We start from the raw sequence: 18,992 nt of genomic DNA on the forward strand, positions 1-18,992 counted from the left end.
AATAAACCAGGCAATGCTTGAAGTACAAACTGTAACCGTACAGTCTGAGCCGCCTCCATGTTACTTATTTGGAATTTGATGCACTGAGGGTTGCATAAGAATGATTAGGGAGTAATGCATCGTTAGTGTTTGTACAATTTAGTGCTGCAGGATTGGTTTTGGCACATGACCTCCCTAGCCTGCTGCTTGGCAAGTTGTGCATGCTCTATAATCCAGTACTAGACTTCAGCAGGGAAAGGGCCATAGTGCTACACTTGCAATTGGCAGAGGCACTCAAGCCAGACTGCCCTTGAATTAAGAGGGAATCATGGAGTTTCAGGCCAACTCAGGCTCCTAAGTCACACAGGCACTTTTGAATATTTTACCCCAAGTCTATTGACCTTCAGAGTGAATGACTTTCTCATGAATCTGGCAATATTTGGCTTTTTTCGTAAGGCCCAGAAGATGTGAATATCCCAGCTTTCAGTAAAAGCAAGCAGCTGGCTATAGAGAAATGCTAGCATGCTCTCTAAATGTTCAGAAACCAGCAGGGAAATACCTCCCCCATCCCCCCCAAAAAAGGCATTATCAAAACCAACAGCTCTCCTGATTTGCAGGTCAGTCTCATGATTGTGGGGACCTGACTCAAACTTTTGACTGTGGCTAGCAGTGCTGGAGAGCTCGCTGCCTTCAGGCTCTGTGCTGAACCCAAAGCTAAGCTCAGGTCAGGGAGTTTGTGGTGAGCCTGTGCTGTGTTTGTGTCAAGTTACAGGCCTGATTTTCAAAGGCGCTAAGCACCTACAACTCCAGGTTAAGTCAGTGCTAGATACAGGTGCTCAGCACCTCTGAAAATTGGGCCCTCAGGTCACTGCTTCTTTTGAGCCCCACACCCCCACTCCAGCCAGGCCAGGCCCCTGGGCACAGTCCCTGTTGGCAGTCCATGGGAGAGCCAGCCTGGCAGGGCTGCTCTGTCTCTCTAGCTCAAACCCCAGAGTCTGTCTTCTGTTTCAGGAGAATCACAAAGGCCTTGAAGCAGTGGGATCTGTGCCTAGAGAACAGCCCCCGACATGCCCATGGCCGGAAAGCTAGGACTAGAGCACTGGGTAGGGGGTGCTGTGCAAGTGGCTGCCCAAGCCCCATCTCTATGGCCACAGGTGGGCTGAAGTTAGAGTCAGTGCTCTGGCAGGGTCTTTATGGTCAGGGAACACATGAGGGGAGAGCTCTGGGGTGTGGTGGGGTGGAGGGTAGATGGGAGGTGGGGACTTGAGGGAGGAAAGGGGAGGCAGAGAGGGGTGGGGAGAAACTCAAGGTTCAAGGGAGGATGCAGCCAGCTGGAGGCAGGATAGGGAAGCTCAAGGGGGAGGCAAAGATGGAAGAAATCTTTGAGAGATGGTGTGAATTTATGCAGATGTGGTCATTCATATTCACAGCGTATGTGAATTAGGGCAGACACTCAGTATTCCTGAAGCTGCCTTGCAGCCTTACAAGTGTAATTTAGATTAGGGAACAATTCCAGCACCTCCAGCTCTGTGCACTGGGAAGTGAGTGTTGACAAGAGCATCCCCAGGATCAAGGGCAGGGATATGAAGTATTGCCAAACTGCTCTCTCCCTAGCCTACCCAGAGTTCTTCCTGGTTCTTTGTTGCTGCATTTTCACGCATGGGATCCACACAGCAATCTTGGAACAAATGCCATTAAACCTGGAGAAATACCCTAATCGTGCCTTTCTGATAGAAGATTTTAGAAACGCACAGCTGCCTTGTGTGTGATCCCTCTGGGGCACCTTGTTATCATTGTAATCTCTGGTAATCTACCCTCCCATGCTGTGGTAAAATAGCAAAATGTCTGACCTGACTATAAACAAGTCCCTGTGGGAGGGTAGCCTTCAGCCAGGAGCCCTGTCTAATGCTGGCCAATTACTGCAGCTACTTTCCACAAACGGGTGATTCTTGGTGGTCAGCTGCAATAACTGTTTTGCCTGAGTGCTCCATGCTCTTCAGCAACTCTGCACTAGCCCATAGAATTATTTTCCTTTGCTCTGAGTTGCATCTCTTCTTACCTTCAGAGATCACTACATTGGATTGACAAGATAAATAGATGTCATTTTTCAGTTCCAAGGGAATGCATAGCATTTTTCTGTGCATGCATCTAACACACACCTTAGAATTGTTTGCGCCGTTGACATACTTTGTCTCCAGTCCCTGAAATGTTTAAAATTGGCCAGTGAGAAGACTCCTGCAGAACTGAGATGCACCACGGATGGGCTGCATCTTTTATTCCCTAAAACCCCCCATGACATTTTGCTCTTCTAAGATGCATGTGAGCATGATGTTTTCATTAAGCAATTTGGAGCTTGACCTCTCATTCCTAGTTTTATATTTTTTTTAGGGAATCCTATAAACAGTGGCATGTAATTCCAACATGTATCACCAAATGCCTCTCTTCTATACGTGAAAGCCCTTATATCCCTCTCCTGAGTAATGTAATCCTTATTTAGTAATAACATTTCTGAAAGGTAGATAACAGCATTTTAGTTCAGCTCTAATAATTCTGTTGTCCTAGAACTGGAGTTGTAATTGCTATTCATAACCAAGTTCATTCCATATGCAATTTACTTAGGATGCAGTTGCAAAGAAATGTTCTGCATGCCCTAAAGAGTCTGCCTTTGTTGTCTGGTGAGCAAAACCACTCATCCACTCTGCATTTCCTGGGTCCTGCATCTTCTGGGAGGGGAGTCATTCTCCTCTGTGCTTGAACTCCATCTGTTGAAAATTGCAGTAACATAGAATCATAGAATATCAGGGTTGGAAGGGACCCCAGAAGGTCATCTAGTCCAACCCCCTGCTCAAAGCAGGACCAATTCCCAGTTAAATCATCCCAGCCAGGGCTTTGTCAAGCCTGACCTTAAAAACCTCTAAGGAAGGAGATTCTACCACCTCCCTAGGTAACGCATTCCAGTGTTTCACCACCCTCTTAGTGAAAAAGTTTTTCCTAATATCCAATCTAAACCTCCCCCACTGCAACTTGAGACCATTACTCCTCGTTCTGTCATCTGCTACCATTGAGAACAGTCTAGAGCCATCCTCTTTGGAACCCACATAAGGGTTAATCCCCCTGTCTCTCTCCAGTGCCACACACTGGCCTTCCCAAGCGTGCGTGTGTGTGTGTGTGTGTGTGTGTGTACGCGATGGAGAGAGAGTATTTGATGGAGAGTCGAACGTGGTAATCAAAAGCAGCATTGTTCGATTTTATATGGAATGAAAGAACTAGACCTTAAAGACTCAGCCTGGCTAGAGGAGTACTGTGTAACAAAGTACTGTACTCCCTGTAAGGAGATCAAGATATGTGGGTGACTGCTTTGAGGGTGGAAGAAAAATGTGCTGATTTAATAATAATAAAACATAGCTCTTCTTCAGCACAGACCCCAGAGTGCTTCACAAGTGTGGTAACCCATTTTTAAGATGGGGAGACTGAGGCACAGTGAGGCGAGGTGACTTGCCCCAGGTCACCCAGCTGCAGAGTCAGGAATAGAACCTGTGTCTTCATGAGTCCTACTGAACTACCCTGTCCACTGGAATGCACCACCCACTGCTTGGGGACAGGGGGGACAACAAAGGAGGTGGCTTTCTGTGTGGACACTTGCTGTAGGATACAATGGTTTAAATTAATTGATTTTCTTGGGGTGGAGATGAAAAGGGAAAATGTCCTGTGAGCATCCCAAGGAACCTCAGACTGGAGGAACCCTACACAGTACCTGGCAAACAAGGCACCCAAAAACTTCAGTGAAGATTAGAAGTCTTTTTCAAAGAGATACTCTAGTAGTGACTGAGCTTGATGCAGGAGTCCCTGGTTAAGTCCCTGGCCGGTGTTACGCAGGAGGTCAAAATGGCCGATCACAATGGTCATTTATGGTCTAGCGCTGGATTTGGTTCAACTCAAACCAAATATGTTTCCCATTTCTTTTGGAAATGCCAGTGAGCTGAACAACCAGTTATTGCCCAGCTCTAGTGCTCAGCTTACCTGCGAAGCTGTGATTTTGTTAAAAGAATGTCCCCAGCCAACCAAAGAAAAACAGACAGACAACAGAGAGAGGACAGACCAAGGTAAAGGGACAGGCTCACTCTATTCTGGTCAGAGGGGATGGGGGCGGGGTAGTTGTGTCAGGCCTATGCTCTGCCCTCTTTTGGGCGGGTCAGATGCCCACGCATGGGCAGGCTGATGAGTGGGGAGCTGGAGGGGAGGGCAGTTTGACAAGCAAAGATTCACTCCTTCCCAGCAGCGGGAACAGGAAGTGACCACACACAGGACAGCTGGGATATGAACCCAGGAGACACCATGGCTCAAGGCTCAAAAACCTAAGAACTCCTTAGACCAGGGATTCTCACAACCAATTTTTTGGTGGCCACAGTGTATGGCCAGCAACTCTTGCTGGTGGCTGCTCTGACAAATTTTCCTAAAATACTTAATTAATTTTAGGAAAAACAAACAAATGTGCACATAGAGATGTCCAAATCATTGTAATTTATTTATGTAAGACTCAATAATAAAAATAATGTACAGTTGTAATTGGGGCCCCTGGCCCCCGCTGCCTCCCCCCATCCCCAGGACCTCCCCCCACAGCACTGGGCTCCCCAGCTCCACCCAGGCCCTGCTAATCCCTGCCAGTGACCCAGGCAGCCTCACACCCCAGGCTCATCCCGCTTCTTGCCTCTTGACCACAGCATCTGGAAAGGTCAGCCCTCCTGAAGCCCACCCCCAGAGTCCCGTGGCTGAAAAAGGGAGGGATGGAGGATCTGAAGCCTGACCCCAGAGTCCTGTGGTTGAAGACATGTGGGGGGTGCTGAGGTCTGCCCCTGGAGCTCCTGGGCACTGCAGAAAAATCCCCTGGTTGCCGCATTTGAGAAAGGCTGCCTTAGACCTACAGCTTATAGCAGAATATATGAAAAGTGAAAGAAAAGGGACAGACACCAACAGTAGGCAGGGATAGGGCGACCAGATATCCTGATGTTATAGGGACAGTCCTGATTTTGGGGGCTTTTTCTTATATAGGCACCTATTACCCCCCACCCCCGTCCGAATTTTTTACACTTGCTATCTGGTCACTGTAGGCAGGGAGGGCAGGCTGTCTGATTGTTAAAGCCAAAGATGAGGAACGTCTTGGCTTTGACAGGGGAGAAATTGCAGAAATCATAAAATTTACAGAGAAAAGGGCAAGAAGTCCCAGGGTCAGCCTGTGCTTAAAAAAAACACCAGACCTCTTTATTTTCCAATCAAGATTCCTTAACACAATTAAAAAACCCACCTTACTCTGTCACTCCAGACCACTGGAGCTGTGCAGACAGACACGTCGCAAACATTCCTGGAGGAGTCTTACCCAGTAATTGCCTGTTCATGGCGGCAAAACCATAGGAGAATCTCGGAATTGCATTTTGGTTTGAGAATATCATGGCTCTGGCAAAGATGAAGTCTTAATTCTGGGGGTGATGATTCCAGGCAGTGCTTCTCCATATTTCCAACCCCTTCTGATGCCAGCTGATGAGAGTGGTACCACACACTATGAAACCTGCTGGGTGACCGGGAGAGCTGGGAAAAATCCAGCATCTTCTTGAAGTATTTGGCATGAACATTTCTGCCCTCTTGCTGTGCCTAGCACATCAATGGAATGGCTACTTTTGTATTTCCAGTCATTGGATAATTCCTGCAATGGTGAGACACAAAATCAGGTTTTTTCAAAACTGGCCCCTTTGCATTTGGAAAAATACATGTCTGTAAACAAAAATTTTTTTTTTCAGAAAAGAAGCTATTTGTGAGTAGGTCACAAAATGTGAAATAAGCCAGGATTTTGCCTGGTTTTTCATTTCCCTGAGTATTTCACATACCTCTGCTTTCTCTACACACCACATCTGTACTTCCTTGAGCTCTTGGGCCTGCAGAGAAGGGATGGACTGGGAATGGCATTCAGTTTCAGTGTGAACCATTCCAATCAAGTGGTGATTATAAAAATGTCTGTGTGAATAATAGCTGCTATGATTGTCCCGCTAGCTCTCCTCTAGGCACTTTTGAAAGTGAGAGCTCATATATCAGTAATTTTACATTGGGAGGCCATGAGAAATGACAAGAAGTGAGTGGGAATAAAGGAATACATAAAATAGACACATCATCCCGTAATGTATCTGTAAAAAGAAATAACTACTGGCATTTGAACTGTCCTGAGACAGGCTGCTCTTGAGGAAACATGATTTCTGTTCAAATGATGTTGTTTTGTTATCATGGGAAACTCTCAGTTTAACTCGTATGTTGCACCAAAGAGGGGGTGGCAAGGGTTAGAGAACAAACTAGCAAACAATCTTTTAATCTTCCAGTCAGTCTGTACTATTTCATACTCTTTCACTGCCTGATCTCTGACTCAAGCAGTTGCTCAGAGGCGATGTATAAATCACAGCCATCAGTTAGATGTAATAGCATATGTGCATATTTCTTTTTTATCCCTATTTACATGAAAAAAATATCTGCCTGTCTTAGGCACGGATAGCGTGTCAGTCATTGTTGTAGCTAGACTCCAAGGCATCACGAAAATGCAGACAAAAAAGAAAACTGCTGTGCCCCGCTGAACCATGCTTCCCTCTCCTCCCACTGGCTCCAGTCTCATTTGCGACTCTGTTCAAGAAGAGGAACAGAAGAATTAAAAACATGGAAAAGGGAGGCGTTCACAAGCAGCTGATTTTGCTCTTGTGTCAGAGTGACACATAGTCTCGGGGAGGCACAGGCAGAATCTCTGGGTATTAAAGAGGCAGCCAATGTCAGGGGTGTGCTTTTTCCTGTGTGTTAACTGTCACAACTGGGTGGCAGCACCAAGGAAGTGCTTTTCAGCCAGCAAAAGCAGTAAGAAGGAGTCTGGGGACCCCCTCCTCCAATGTCCAATGTCATTGTCTCAGCTAGAACAAGTCAAAGCTAAGAAGCAGGTTCTCCAGCCACATCTCTAATAGGGACAGGGAAACCCATTTGGATAGCATAGGGAGACATCTACAGTTTCCTCATGAACTCTAACTAAACTCAGAGTAATTCTGAGGCTATGTCTACTCTTAAAACACTACAATGGCACAGCTGCAGTTGCTTTAGCACTTCAGTGCAGATACTTACTGCAGTGTCGGGAGGCATTCCCCCATCACTGTAGATAAGCCACCTCCCTGAAAGGCAGTAACTAGGTTGGTGGAAGAATTTTACCATTGACCTAACACTGTCTACACCAGGGGTTAGGTCAGGCTGGATATTTCACATCCTGGAGAGACATAGCTATACCAATGTCACTTTTCAGTGAGACAAGCCTGGAAGCTCAAAATATTTGAGACCAGAAGCAGAAGCACTGATACACATCAGGAATGGTGTATTTAGGGTTCCCCCAGCCTAGATGGCATCGGGAAGAATCAGAGCTGTTTCTCACAAGATTTCCAGCCCAGTTTCTCAGTCTCAAAGGTCTGGATAGTTTTGCTCACTTTGGGATACTCGTCCCAATGCTGCTGAATCTTTCATCTAAAGATGGGCCTAATTCCTAAAGTGTGGGGTGTTTGAGTCCATGGTTTTGGTATTTGAACCTATTTTGGTATCAGTTAAGTGTTTGTAACCCCTGGCAGCTCCTCTGCAATTCACACTCTATTTGTGTTGTGTTTAGATATTCCTGCTCTCTGAACTCTCTATGCCTCTCACGTCCTCGCTTGCTTTTTATTGTCTCACTATATGACGGGGCTTTGGCTCTCATTGACTTGGGGCTAATGTGGATGCATAGTGTAATGGATATGTTGAGTAATGCCTTGCTTGTTGTCATTTGCCTTGGCAGGTCACTATGGGAAGGATATTTATCGAAGTGGAGGGCCAGATCTCCACAATTTCATCTCCTCCGGGTTTGTCACGTTAGGAAGAGGACACGTGAAGGGTACAGTGGAAACAATTTTTTGTTAAATAAAAAGATTGTTTTAAATAAAAAGCTATAATTCAGAAGCTGGGTTCTAAGTGATAGGAGACAACAGTTCTGGACTGCAGTCAGTAGATTTATTCTAGTACATCTTGTTGCAGGTTAAATATTGTGCCGCTGGCAGAGTCTCTTACACCGTAGTGAGGGAGAGAGGGAGAGTGCAGAATTAGGGAATACAGACACCACTCTGAGTTTGCAATCTGACAACTTGTATTGCTTTGTGTTTTCTGGGAGCATAGATGCAAACTGACCCTCTTGCTGCTGCTTTTATCTTGGGAACAGAAAGGTCTGTAATGCCACCCAAGGGGGTAGGTGGCCCCATTTCAAGAATGGGGATTTTTGTTTATTCAACTGATTTCCAGGTTTGGGGATTTGTTTTTGTTGTTGTTGGTTTTTTTGGTTTGGTATTACAAATATTTTATAAAATGATTTCTCACAGGTCCACGTACATATATTTTGTGTTCACATAATCTGTGATATACTGTACAAACATGAAAACACCTAAATATACATATTGTGTGTTGTGTATGTTCTGTGTATATGTACTGTACATACAATCTATGTTGAAAGATAGCTGTAGCTATATTAGATAAGCAAACATATAATCCTGTTTAGGAGTTATGGTGATAACAAATCTGCAGGAGCTGGTGTTGAGTAACTTGTCACCAGAACCCCTAGATGACTTTTCCTTTTATAACATTGTTGCATATGTGGGGGGTTTCTATAGTAGATGGTGCAAATGTCTGTTTGAACCAGTTTTGTGTTTACATTCCATATTCTAGCAAAGTCACATTAGTACATGGACAGTGGATCATATAGCTGGGAGAGCAAGGGTGTGCCACGTCCATACTAATCTGATTTTGTTCCTTGCTGTCTTATGAGACTGTTGTACATTTATATAGACACAATGTATGTGGAGATGCTTATACAGAGCCAATGTACTATGTGTGGAGCTGTGTCCATGTGCCCGCCTGGTTGAACATGCATCCATTGTTGTTTCGGTGGATGACCACCATTAAAAGAGTTTTATTTTTCATACATTTGCTGCACTTTTTAAAATTCTCCATGAGTGTCATCCAAAGCGGTGTCAGTCCTGTAGAACTTTCAGAGAAGAAACAAATATCTGTATATTGTCTGTGTATGTCTGTGTGTATTTAAATAAAGTTTATTGAGGCTGAGGCAGCACCCATGGGACATGTAATGCACTTCCATCCTGGGCAGAGCACTGGCGAGGAGGAAGCAGAGGGACACACCACTAACCTTCCAGGGGGCAGGGGGCTAAAAAGGGGCAAGGAAGGACATGTGGATGGTGGGACACATGAGGCCTCCCTCAGAAATGGGGGTTTATTGTTATTTCATATCCAGCAGGGCCTGAGCTCACACTGAGCATGATGGGATACGTGTTTAAGCTGAGATGATGAGCATGGGGAGTGCACCCAGGCTGGGGTGCAGAGCACGGAGTGGTGTGTCCAGAGCACATGGGACTAACTGCTGGAATCCCCTGGGCAGGGCCTGGCAACATGCTCCTCCCTCTCAGATATTTTAGTTGATCTTTAATCAATTTACTGTACAATATTGTTCAGTTACTTCTATGTTTAAAATAAAATCTACCTTCCTTCCTTAACTGAAGAGGCTCAGGGGGGTCTATTCTTCCTTAGATGTGCAGATAGATGATTTATACACATCTGCTGTTGGCTTTCCTGCGAGTTCCACACAATACATTCCCCATCAATAAGAAGATGGGAGAATAGATAATCTATATGTAAACTATAACTGATAGTCGTGAAGATAGAAACATACTTTTCAAAGTGGACAAGTGACTTTTGTTGCTTGAAGAAAATTGCCTGCCTTAGTTGTGTATGAAGTCAATCATTTCAGTGTTCTCTATCGGTTTGCCTTGGCCTTTGGAATTCATTTTAAACTGTCTACAGGTTTATATCACATTTAAATGGTATTTCAGTGTGGTTAACTTTTAAGGGCAAATTTTTTAAGTTTACACAACACTGATGTGTCTGAAAAGTGAATGTACTGATTGCACATGCAAACTGCCATATTTGCTTGTATAAATCAATAAGTGGGCACATAAATGTCTGTGTGTGACATTATCTATTTGCAGCCATAACTGTCTGTCTGTGCTCTGAATACAGGATTTTTTGGATGCAACAGGTAGGTGTGACTTAGGAGCATTTTCAGTGGTACTTGTGCTCAAGTCACTTAGGAGCTTTTGAAAATCCTTCCCGGCATGTCTATTGCACTCTTGTTTGAAAATTTCCTGTTGGCTCTAATTGTCAGAATAATTGTACTTGTAGGCAAAAGAGACTATGTCCCAGCAAGCATAGTGTAGCTTTGAGAGATTTGCTTCCAAATTTGAAAGGGTCCAATACAATTCTTCTTTGTAGAAATACAGCTTCATGTTGAGGCTTCATCATGGGTGACTTCCAGTGTGTGAGGTGACTGCACTACCTCACCCTCTATTAACCCGACAGCTTTGTCCTGCCCCATTTATTATGGTATCATGAAAGTAGCTTCTGTCTCTGGTTTGAACGGAGCCTCAGAAAGTGCATCTTAATATTTCTTTGTACTAGAAGACACATTTTCTATGTTTTCTCAACTGTCTCCTGTGCTATGGCAGCACTCCAAGAGCTGAATAATATTTTAGAATTAGGCTATTTTGGGAAGGAGATGGGGATGTGAGACATGGCAGAGCACCATGGATACCACATCAGTGAATTCAAGTGCCTGACATTCACAAGTTCCTGGGAGATTGTGATTTATGATTCTTGTATGACACTCCACTGGGTGATGCATCACTGCTTGTCACTAAAGTCTATAAAATCACTATACAATGTATTCTCCAAACCAGGAGAAAGGCCTCTACTCTCAGTCAAGTGCAAAAGATCGGGGGACACATCCAAAGTTTTCAAACCATAGAACTTTGTGTTGGTGAGGTATAGTCTCTTCTTTGATCTCCCTCCTCAATCTGTCAACTACCCAATGAAACAAAGAAAGGGTCACTGAGTACTAGAACTTATAAGATCTCAACTAATGTATTATACAAATGTTCTTTTACTTACATTTTCTCTCTTGAATTGTGAGCTCTGTGGTTTTGATTGTACCAGATAATAGCTGCTTGAGGATATCCCAATTCCCAGGACAGATTCCATTCATCCTGCTCTGCTGAGGTATGGCAGGTCTTTGCTTTACCGGATGTGTTGAACCATGGGTAGACAAAGTATGGACTGATAACCTTAGAGAAGTAGCCCTGCAAACGTTTCACACCCTGAAAAGTAGCCCTGCAAACCTGGCAATGTGGGTTCCAATATTCACTGATTCTTAATGATGCCAAATCAGATATTCTCAGTTTGCAGGTAAAAGCGTATTATTGCCAACTCCCAGCCCCACAAACTTAGCCTGGGCTCTGAGTCAGACAGGCTTTTCTCATCTCACCCTCATTGCCTACAATAAAGATTCTGCACCCCAAATTATAACCTCAGTTTACACCAGAGCAATACCTTTGTCCCCTTTGGAACCTGTGTACCTGTGTAGTTTTAAGTGGGTTTGTGCAGGTGTCACTGGTTACATCATCTGAAGACACTAGGACATCACAGGGATAGCTGATGAAATTTGACCTCCAGAACATCTGTTACTAGGGATGATGAGAAATAAAGAACCCAGCTTGCCTCTCAGATCCCAGAATGAGTTTGTGGGGCTGATACAGTTAAACTAATCACAACAGATCTGGGAGCAATGAGACACAATGGATATGGAGTCCTACAATGACATTATTACAGAGTCACTTTTTAGGGTAGAAGTGTACTTTTACTGGAGTTTTCTTTGATCTTGTCAGTTCAAGCCAGACCCTCAATGGGACACGTCTGGTACAAAATCAGAAAATCACACCCAGACATGTATTTTACAAACCTGGATGACTCAGCTGTCCCCACACAAAAACTCTGCCCCAGGCTATTTCCAGTAATTCTGCAGACATCTCTAACTCCTCTTACAGATCCTACAAAAGTGGGCTCTTCCAGAAATCACTGTGCGAAACATTTTGCTCTGGTTTGGGGTGGTTGTAGATCACTAATGTTACAAGCTTTGTAGCTCAACACTGGCTGAGTCTATGCAAGCCATTTTTCTGCAAGTCTTCCACCTTCACACTGGCACCAGGGCCAGCTCCGCACCAGAGGCAATGGATGGGAGTGCTAATGCATAACCCCATGAACCTACGCAGCGCTGGTCTGGATGACGTGATTGTAAAACTCCTGGCAGCCTGCCTGCAATAGTTCACGTGGTGCCGCACCAGTGGCTGTGCAATGGTGGAATATTTGAAGAGTACTGGTGCAGACAAGGTCAGTATGGTATCTGAGCACCTTACTATGCTTCAGGTCTCAATATGGCATACCAAACAATACTCTGCTGTTACCTGCATGCACCCAGTGGTACCGGCTGGTAGCCCTATATCCCACATTTGCCCTGTGGTACCGGCTGGTTGCCTCTATCCCACATTTGCCCGGTGGTACCAGATGGTTGGCTCTATCCCACATTTGCGCGGTGGTACCAGATGGTTGTCTTTATCCCAGACGGTCCCTGTTGTACTGGCAGGTGGCCTCTATCTCAGATTCCCCCTGTAGTACTGGTCAGTGGCCTCTGTTTCCTATTCTCACTGTGGTTCTGGCTGGTGGCCCCTTGTTGAGGGTTCCCCCTGTGGTTCTGGCTGGTGGTCCATTGTTGTGGGTTCCCCCTGTGGTTCTGGCTGGTGGCCCACTGGACTGAGGACTTCTTGTCTCACACCCAAGACTATTGATTTATTCCTTTAGCTGGTAATTTCTGAACTGACCGCTGGCCATTTCTGTACTCTGTATCTGCAATCAAAATAAATCCCTTCCATCAGTGGAAAGGTATTTTGCTCCAACGTGCTCCAGGGCTTACCTTTGGCACCCCCAGCCTCAGCACAACATGGATACAAAACATCAAACTGAACACCTCTGAGCTGGAGGTTACCGACCCTCCTATTCTATCGTTTCATAAGTAATCTGTGTGTGCAGCATGCCTGAGACTCCTCAAACAGGGAGGCAAATAACTCATATGCTGCCAGTTAAATGTGACTGAGGATGACTCTGGAAAGGTCAGTTTTCCATGAAAACATCCAGAATGCACTATGAATAGGTTATGCAAAAAATTGCAGTTTAGGTATGTCAAGTCCCTGTGCTCATTAAACACTTGTTAGATCAAATCAATGGTGGGATGTCAAACAGCAGCCAGCTGCATCCCAATGAATCATTTTATTTCCATCCTGGATAATAACTAATCACTTTGATGGGATCTTGCCGTTTGAGCACTGAAGATCGCTTGCATTTTGATTCCAGATTAATTTGAACCATTGCGTAGCTGCCACTAATTGTATTGACTTCGAAATGGGCTCATTAGGATGTTGAAACCCCTCCACAGTGTCGTAGAAAGATTTCATGTATACAACAGGGCATTTCAACACACTCCCTGAATTATTTAACCAACTTCAGACGTGACAAACTATTTATCAGCAAAGTCTGGACAGCGTCTCCGCTTTAGCCCTGTGAATGGCCCGGTGGGAGGCGAGCCGGAGGGGAATGTCTGTCTCAGAGGCAGTCACAGGTCAGGAGCTGGCATTGACACCACAAGACTGCCTGAAGCATCGGTGCAGCCTGCCGTTGCCAGCAGATCGCTGTAGGCACTGAAGGAGGTGAATGTGTAAGTAAGGAAATATATCCATATGGAACAGCCTTTGGCCAGGGGCTTTGGCAGCAAAATAGGCTGGTTTCAGGTATCCTGATCTTCTCCCCTGGGTTACCCAGGAGGGGTGCTTCCCAATTACATAACAAAATGTGTCCCTAGCCACCGTCTAGATAGATTTCAAAAGACCCTGGCCTTCCAAACTGATGCTTCCCACCTCAGCAAGTGATGGGCAGAGGGGCAAAGGGGTTTGTAAAGCCTGAGGAGACCCTCTCTGACTTCACTGAATAAACAACAGAGAAATGAGCAGTGGTGGTAACCAGGAACAATAGGCAGTGGGGCGCATGGGGCGAAGCAGGACCCAGTGAAACATACATAGAGCCGTGTGCCCTCAGTCACTGACCAGAGTCTGCTCCCTGTAACAAGGGAAAATGTCATCCTCAGGCGGCACTGGTGATGCATGTGATGAGACACAGCCTTCAAGGAGCCCTTCACCATGCCCTGTTGGCTGCCCCCTAGCTAGGCCTAATTATGAGCAAAGGGTGCCCCTCCGGACACAGATGGGATTTGGGGGATCAGCAACAGGGACTGGGGGACAACTGCACAAACTGGCTCATCGCTTTTTCCTCAGCCAAGCAACAGTTAACAACCTGCTCTTGTGCTGGAGCTGCCGACTGTAGCTCCAAGTACAAACTGCGAGTCACACACTGGGTTTGCACATATCCGTACATGGCCGTGTGGCATGGAGCTTTTCCAGTTCCTGTTTGGGACGGGTGCATTACCCATGGGTGAGTTCTGCAGCTTATCCCTGACGAGTGCTGGTAAAGCCATTGCACCACCCCGCTGCACCAGGTATCGTGTGGATGTCACCAAAACAGATTTAGGTCCAACGCAGTTTAGCACTTGATTTAGTTGGGGTTGGTCCTGCTTTGAGCAGGGGGTTGGACTAGATGACCTCCTGAGGTTTCTTCGAGCCCTAATCTTAGAATCATAGAATCATAGAATATCAGGGTTGGAAGGGACCCCAGAAGGTCATCTAGTCCAACCCCCTGCTCAAAGCAGGACCAATTCCCAGTTAAATCATCCCAGCCAGGGCTTTGTCAAGCCTGACCTTAAAAACCTCTAAGGAAGGAGATTCTACCACCTCCCTAGGTAACGCATTCCAGTGTTTCACCACCCTCTTAGTGAAAAAGTTTTTCCTAATATCCAATCTAAACCTCCCCCACTGCAACTTGAGACCATTACTCCTCGTTCTGTCATCTGCTACCATTGAGAACAGTCTAGAGCCATCCTCTTTGGAACCCCCTTTCAGGTAGTTGAAAGCAGCTATCAAATCCCCCCTCATTCTTCTCTTCTGCAGGCTAAACAATCCCAGCTCCCTCAGCCTCTCCTCATAAGTCATGTGTTCCAGTCCCCTAATCATTTTTGTTGCCCTTCGCTGGACTCTCTCCAATTTATCCACATCCTTCTTGTAGTGTGGGGCCCAAAACTGGACACAGTACTCCAGATGAGGCCTCACCAATGTCGAATAGAGGGGAACGATCACGTCCCTCGATCTGCTCGCTATGCCCCTACTTATACATCCCAAAATGCCATTGGCCTTCTTGGCAACAAGGGCACACTGCTGACTCATATCCAGCTTCTCGTCCACTGTCACCCCTAGGTCCTTTTCCGCAGAACTGCTGCCTAGCCATTCGGTCCCTAGTCTGTAGCTGTGCATTGGGTTCTTCCATCCCAAGTGCAGGACCCTGCACTTATCCTTATTGAACCTCATCAGATTTCTTTTGGCCCAATCCTCCAATTTGGCCAATCTTCTAGGATTCTGAGTAGGCGTTTTTGGAATGAAGCACACACGTGTCTGAGTGTGTGAGCACCTGTGTGTGTGCAGTTGTGTGTGTGTGCCGGTGTATGTGCAAGCACCCATGTGGGGAACTGGTATTACCTTCCCTTCCTCCCAAGACAACCTTACATGGCTATCAGATGAACGGCTGTTTTAACAGACAGCAACATAGGAGGTTGAGGGAGGTCTCTGCTATGAATGGGACAATCTGTAACCCTAGCTCTGAAGCTAGACCTTATGCGGGGCTGATCACCCTTGGTTTTAATGTGGGCTGGTGGAGTGGCACTGTCCGGCGGGAAAGTGGATCAAGCCACTCCCTGGGCCCCGAGGATGCCTTCAGGGCTTGGAGGCAGGAAGGGCAGCAGCCCTACCAGGCACAGCCCCAAAGACAGAGGATATCTGCCACCTGCAGCCCCTCTCCATTTCCAGTGCAGGAGTCACTCAGGAGATGGGAGTTGGGGAGAGGCTATCAGATTCCCTGAAGGCACCACTAGTAAGTAAGTGGCCAGATGTTGGTGGGGAGAGAGGGAGGGCTGTAGAGGTCTGCTGACTTCTCTGCTGCAGGACCTTCTGCTCACAGACCTCGCTGCTGCTCCTCCTCCTCAGCCTGCCTCTGATAGACACCCTGTGCAGGCTGAGCCCCCTGGGTCCTACAGGGTGTGGGGTGGAGAAGCTGGGGTGGAGAAGCTGGGTAATTTGCAGGAACTTCCAGCCCAGCCTGTTTTTCTGAACTGATCTCTCTGCAGAGCCGTCACCTTTCTGGTTCACCTGCAGGCTCCTCAGTACTGCTCCAGGCCCCTGGGGAGCGATAGTGGGAGGGGTTTGATTTGGTTCGATAGGAAAGTGCTGAAGAGGGGATACTGAGAGAAGGAGGAACTGTTAGTGTCCTGGGGAGGGGTGATAGGTGCTAACGATGGTGCCAACGAGAGCAGGCTGGAGAATGGAATTTCCCTCTCATGGAAATCTCAAATTTGGGGGGCAAAAAATCCTCTTGAATCAGGACAAAAATCAAAATTGTGGGAGAAAAAATTCTGAATTTGTTTCCCAGGAGAACCAAGAGCGAATTTTTCAGCTTGCTTCTGGTGGGGCGAGTCCTTGAGTGGCTGCTTCCTTGTGCTGTCTGACTGCAGAGAGTGGGAAGTCCACAGAGCCAGCTGCCATAGGAGCCAGGGGAGCCCAAGCTGGAAGGCACTCTGACCTGGGTACTTGCACCAACAGGGGTGGAGCTAAGGTAACAGGCTGCACTCGTACATTCAGCCAGCTCCATGGTCACCTCCCCTGGGGTTAGAGATCCAGGGTTCTCTGCAAGGGGAAGGACGATGGGCATGTGGCTGCTTTTCAGTGTAGATCCTCTATAGATGTTCTTCCAGTCTGTTGGTCTAGACACCTCTAGCACCTTCCTGGGCATCCTGTGTGAGCACCCCGTGCTCCATAACAGTGAGGTAAATGAGCAGTGTGAAAATCCAGCCTGGCCTTTTACTTTTACATCCAGGAAGGTGAAACTAGGTAAAAATTCCTTTTGGTGATAGCAAATGTTCTCCTTCAGCTACGTGCTATGGCTGGCACCTCTGGGATATGCAGTGTAGACCTGACTGACTGCAAGGCCTGGAACAAAGAAGATGAAAACAGTGGGAATTTGAGCAGCAGCTGCCCAAGGTTCCTCTTTCAGCAGGAAGGAGTTCAGCTATGGATGCCCCCTGTAATAGGGGTTGTTGTGGGGCTGCAGAGAGTAAAGCCAGCAGGGTGAAGGGAGACTGCTGCTGAGTGTACACAGCCCCATTCCTTCTGCCACGAGTGCTGGAACAGGAAGTTGCTCCTGTCTCTCTCCCAACGCTTTGGAGTGGGCTGCTGCTGAGTAGCCTTCCCTGCCAGCTGTTTGCACAGTGCAGAGGCAGAGGGCGCGGAGACCAGTCAGTTAATGACCAGGACAGTAGAAATGCCAGAGTGTTGTGGCACAGAACGAGCCGTACAGCACTTACTGGGTCTGTCAGAGTGCTTGAGTACTGGGGGAGTATTCGATGCATGGTGGCTTTTGCTGGCGGTTATTTATGTTGCTCTCTAATGGCTGGTGTTTGAATTGTTAAAAGCAGAGCATCCTCTGCTGTGGGAGTCTGCTTCCCATGGCCAGGGGCCCACTAGACTCATGGCTCTTCCTACCACCCACAAGGGAGCCATAGCAGGAGATGCCTAGGAGACCCCACCTCTTCACCTCACAAGCAGAGTGAGCTATGGTGATCCATGCCATTGTCATGACAGCTCCCTTCAAGGGTGGGATTGTGAGGACCAATTGTCCAACATGCAGCAGCCCCAGCAACTCCACCTGCTGAGTGCAACAGATGGCTGGGAGCACAGCATACCACCAACCCGCACACTGCACGTGCCCCCAGCTCCTTCCATATCCACGCCAATGCTTTGGTGCTGATTTCTAAAGCCCCCAATAGACCAGGGCCTCAGTTTTGTAGGTGCCTTCAGAGATGCTGTAGTTACCTTCTCAGAGTAGAACTGAGATGAATCAGGGTCGTCCTTCGAAGCAGGCCCCCCTGTGCTGGGGGTTCTCTGCTGCTCGAGATCAGGCTGAGTTTGCATCTTGCTGCTATCCAGCCACAATGGAAGATATGTCACTTTGCACAGGCCTTCCCTCCATATTGACAGCTGCAGAACAGACAGCAGTACTTCTGCTCGAGGCAGACAATGGAGACCCATCCCGCTTAAAACGCCGCACAAAAGATGGAGTATGATGCTTTCAGATGGGAACAGTTCTCTTTGTAACTGTGCACACGACACGTGGCTATTATTGGGATGGGTGCAATGAAAGGTATGGATAGAAAGAACCTGGGGCTTGTCAGTAATTCCTGAAATATGCAGGAAACCAGATTCTGCAGCACAACTGGGATTCGAACCATGGGCCTGATCCCAAAGCCTCTGACATTGGGTTCAGCTGGCCTGGGACTGGTACCTGTGTTGAAAATGCATTTGTGCATTTCAGTAGCTGGCCATTCTCCCAGACCTGCCTACTCTTCTGTCTTGGTGGAACATGCAATGGGTTTTGCTTTCTTCAGGTATGTCCCTGCTCTGATCAGCGACTGTAAAATAGTAGGATTCCCTGGTCTTGTGTCTCAGTGGCTCTGTAATAAAAGTGCTTAATTTACAAGTAAAAAGGTGTTTTATCTAATGACCAGCCTTGAAATTGAACATGGGACCTGAGAGTCAAATTGGGTTCTCTGGCTGTGCATCATCACTATTAAAAAGTGCCATGATCCTAAGTGAGGTCTCTAGATGCTACTGTAATACAAATAATAATAAAGATTTTCCAATTGGAAATTTAGTTCAAATACTGCTGAGAATGCATGAGACGGAATAGACTCCAGCTCCCTCTCCCAAAGCTGGGTTGGCTCTGTGGGGCTAAGAGGAGCGAAAAACTTTAAAAAGGTTAGCCAGTAAAGTCAGCAGAGAGGACTCTGCATACACACAACAAGCGGATCTGCTAAATAAGAA

General features: G+C 46.7%; 1 protein-coding gene across 1 annotated transcript in view; it reads left to right on the forward strand.

Moving 5' to 3' along the window:
- SHISA6 (shisa family member 6) overlaps positions 1-18,992 on the forward strand; it is a 395,417-nt gene that overhangs the window by 70,272 nt on the left and 306,153 nt on the right. The window contains exon 3 of the mRNA XM_073310637.2: positions 7,814-7,909. Coding sequence (XP_073166738.1) covers positions 7,814-7,909 — 96 coding nt within the window. The remainder of the gene's footprint in view (positions 1-7,813; positions 7,910-18,992) is intronic.

This window comes from Lepidochelys kempii, chromosome 14 (assembly GCF_965140285.1).
Source record: "Lepidochelys kempii isolate rLepKem1 chromosome 14, rLepKem1.hap1, whole genome shotgun sequence".
NCBI lineage: Eukaryota > Metazoa > Chordata > Testudines > Cheloniidae > Lepidochelys > Lepidochelys kempii.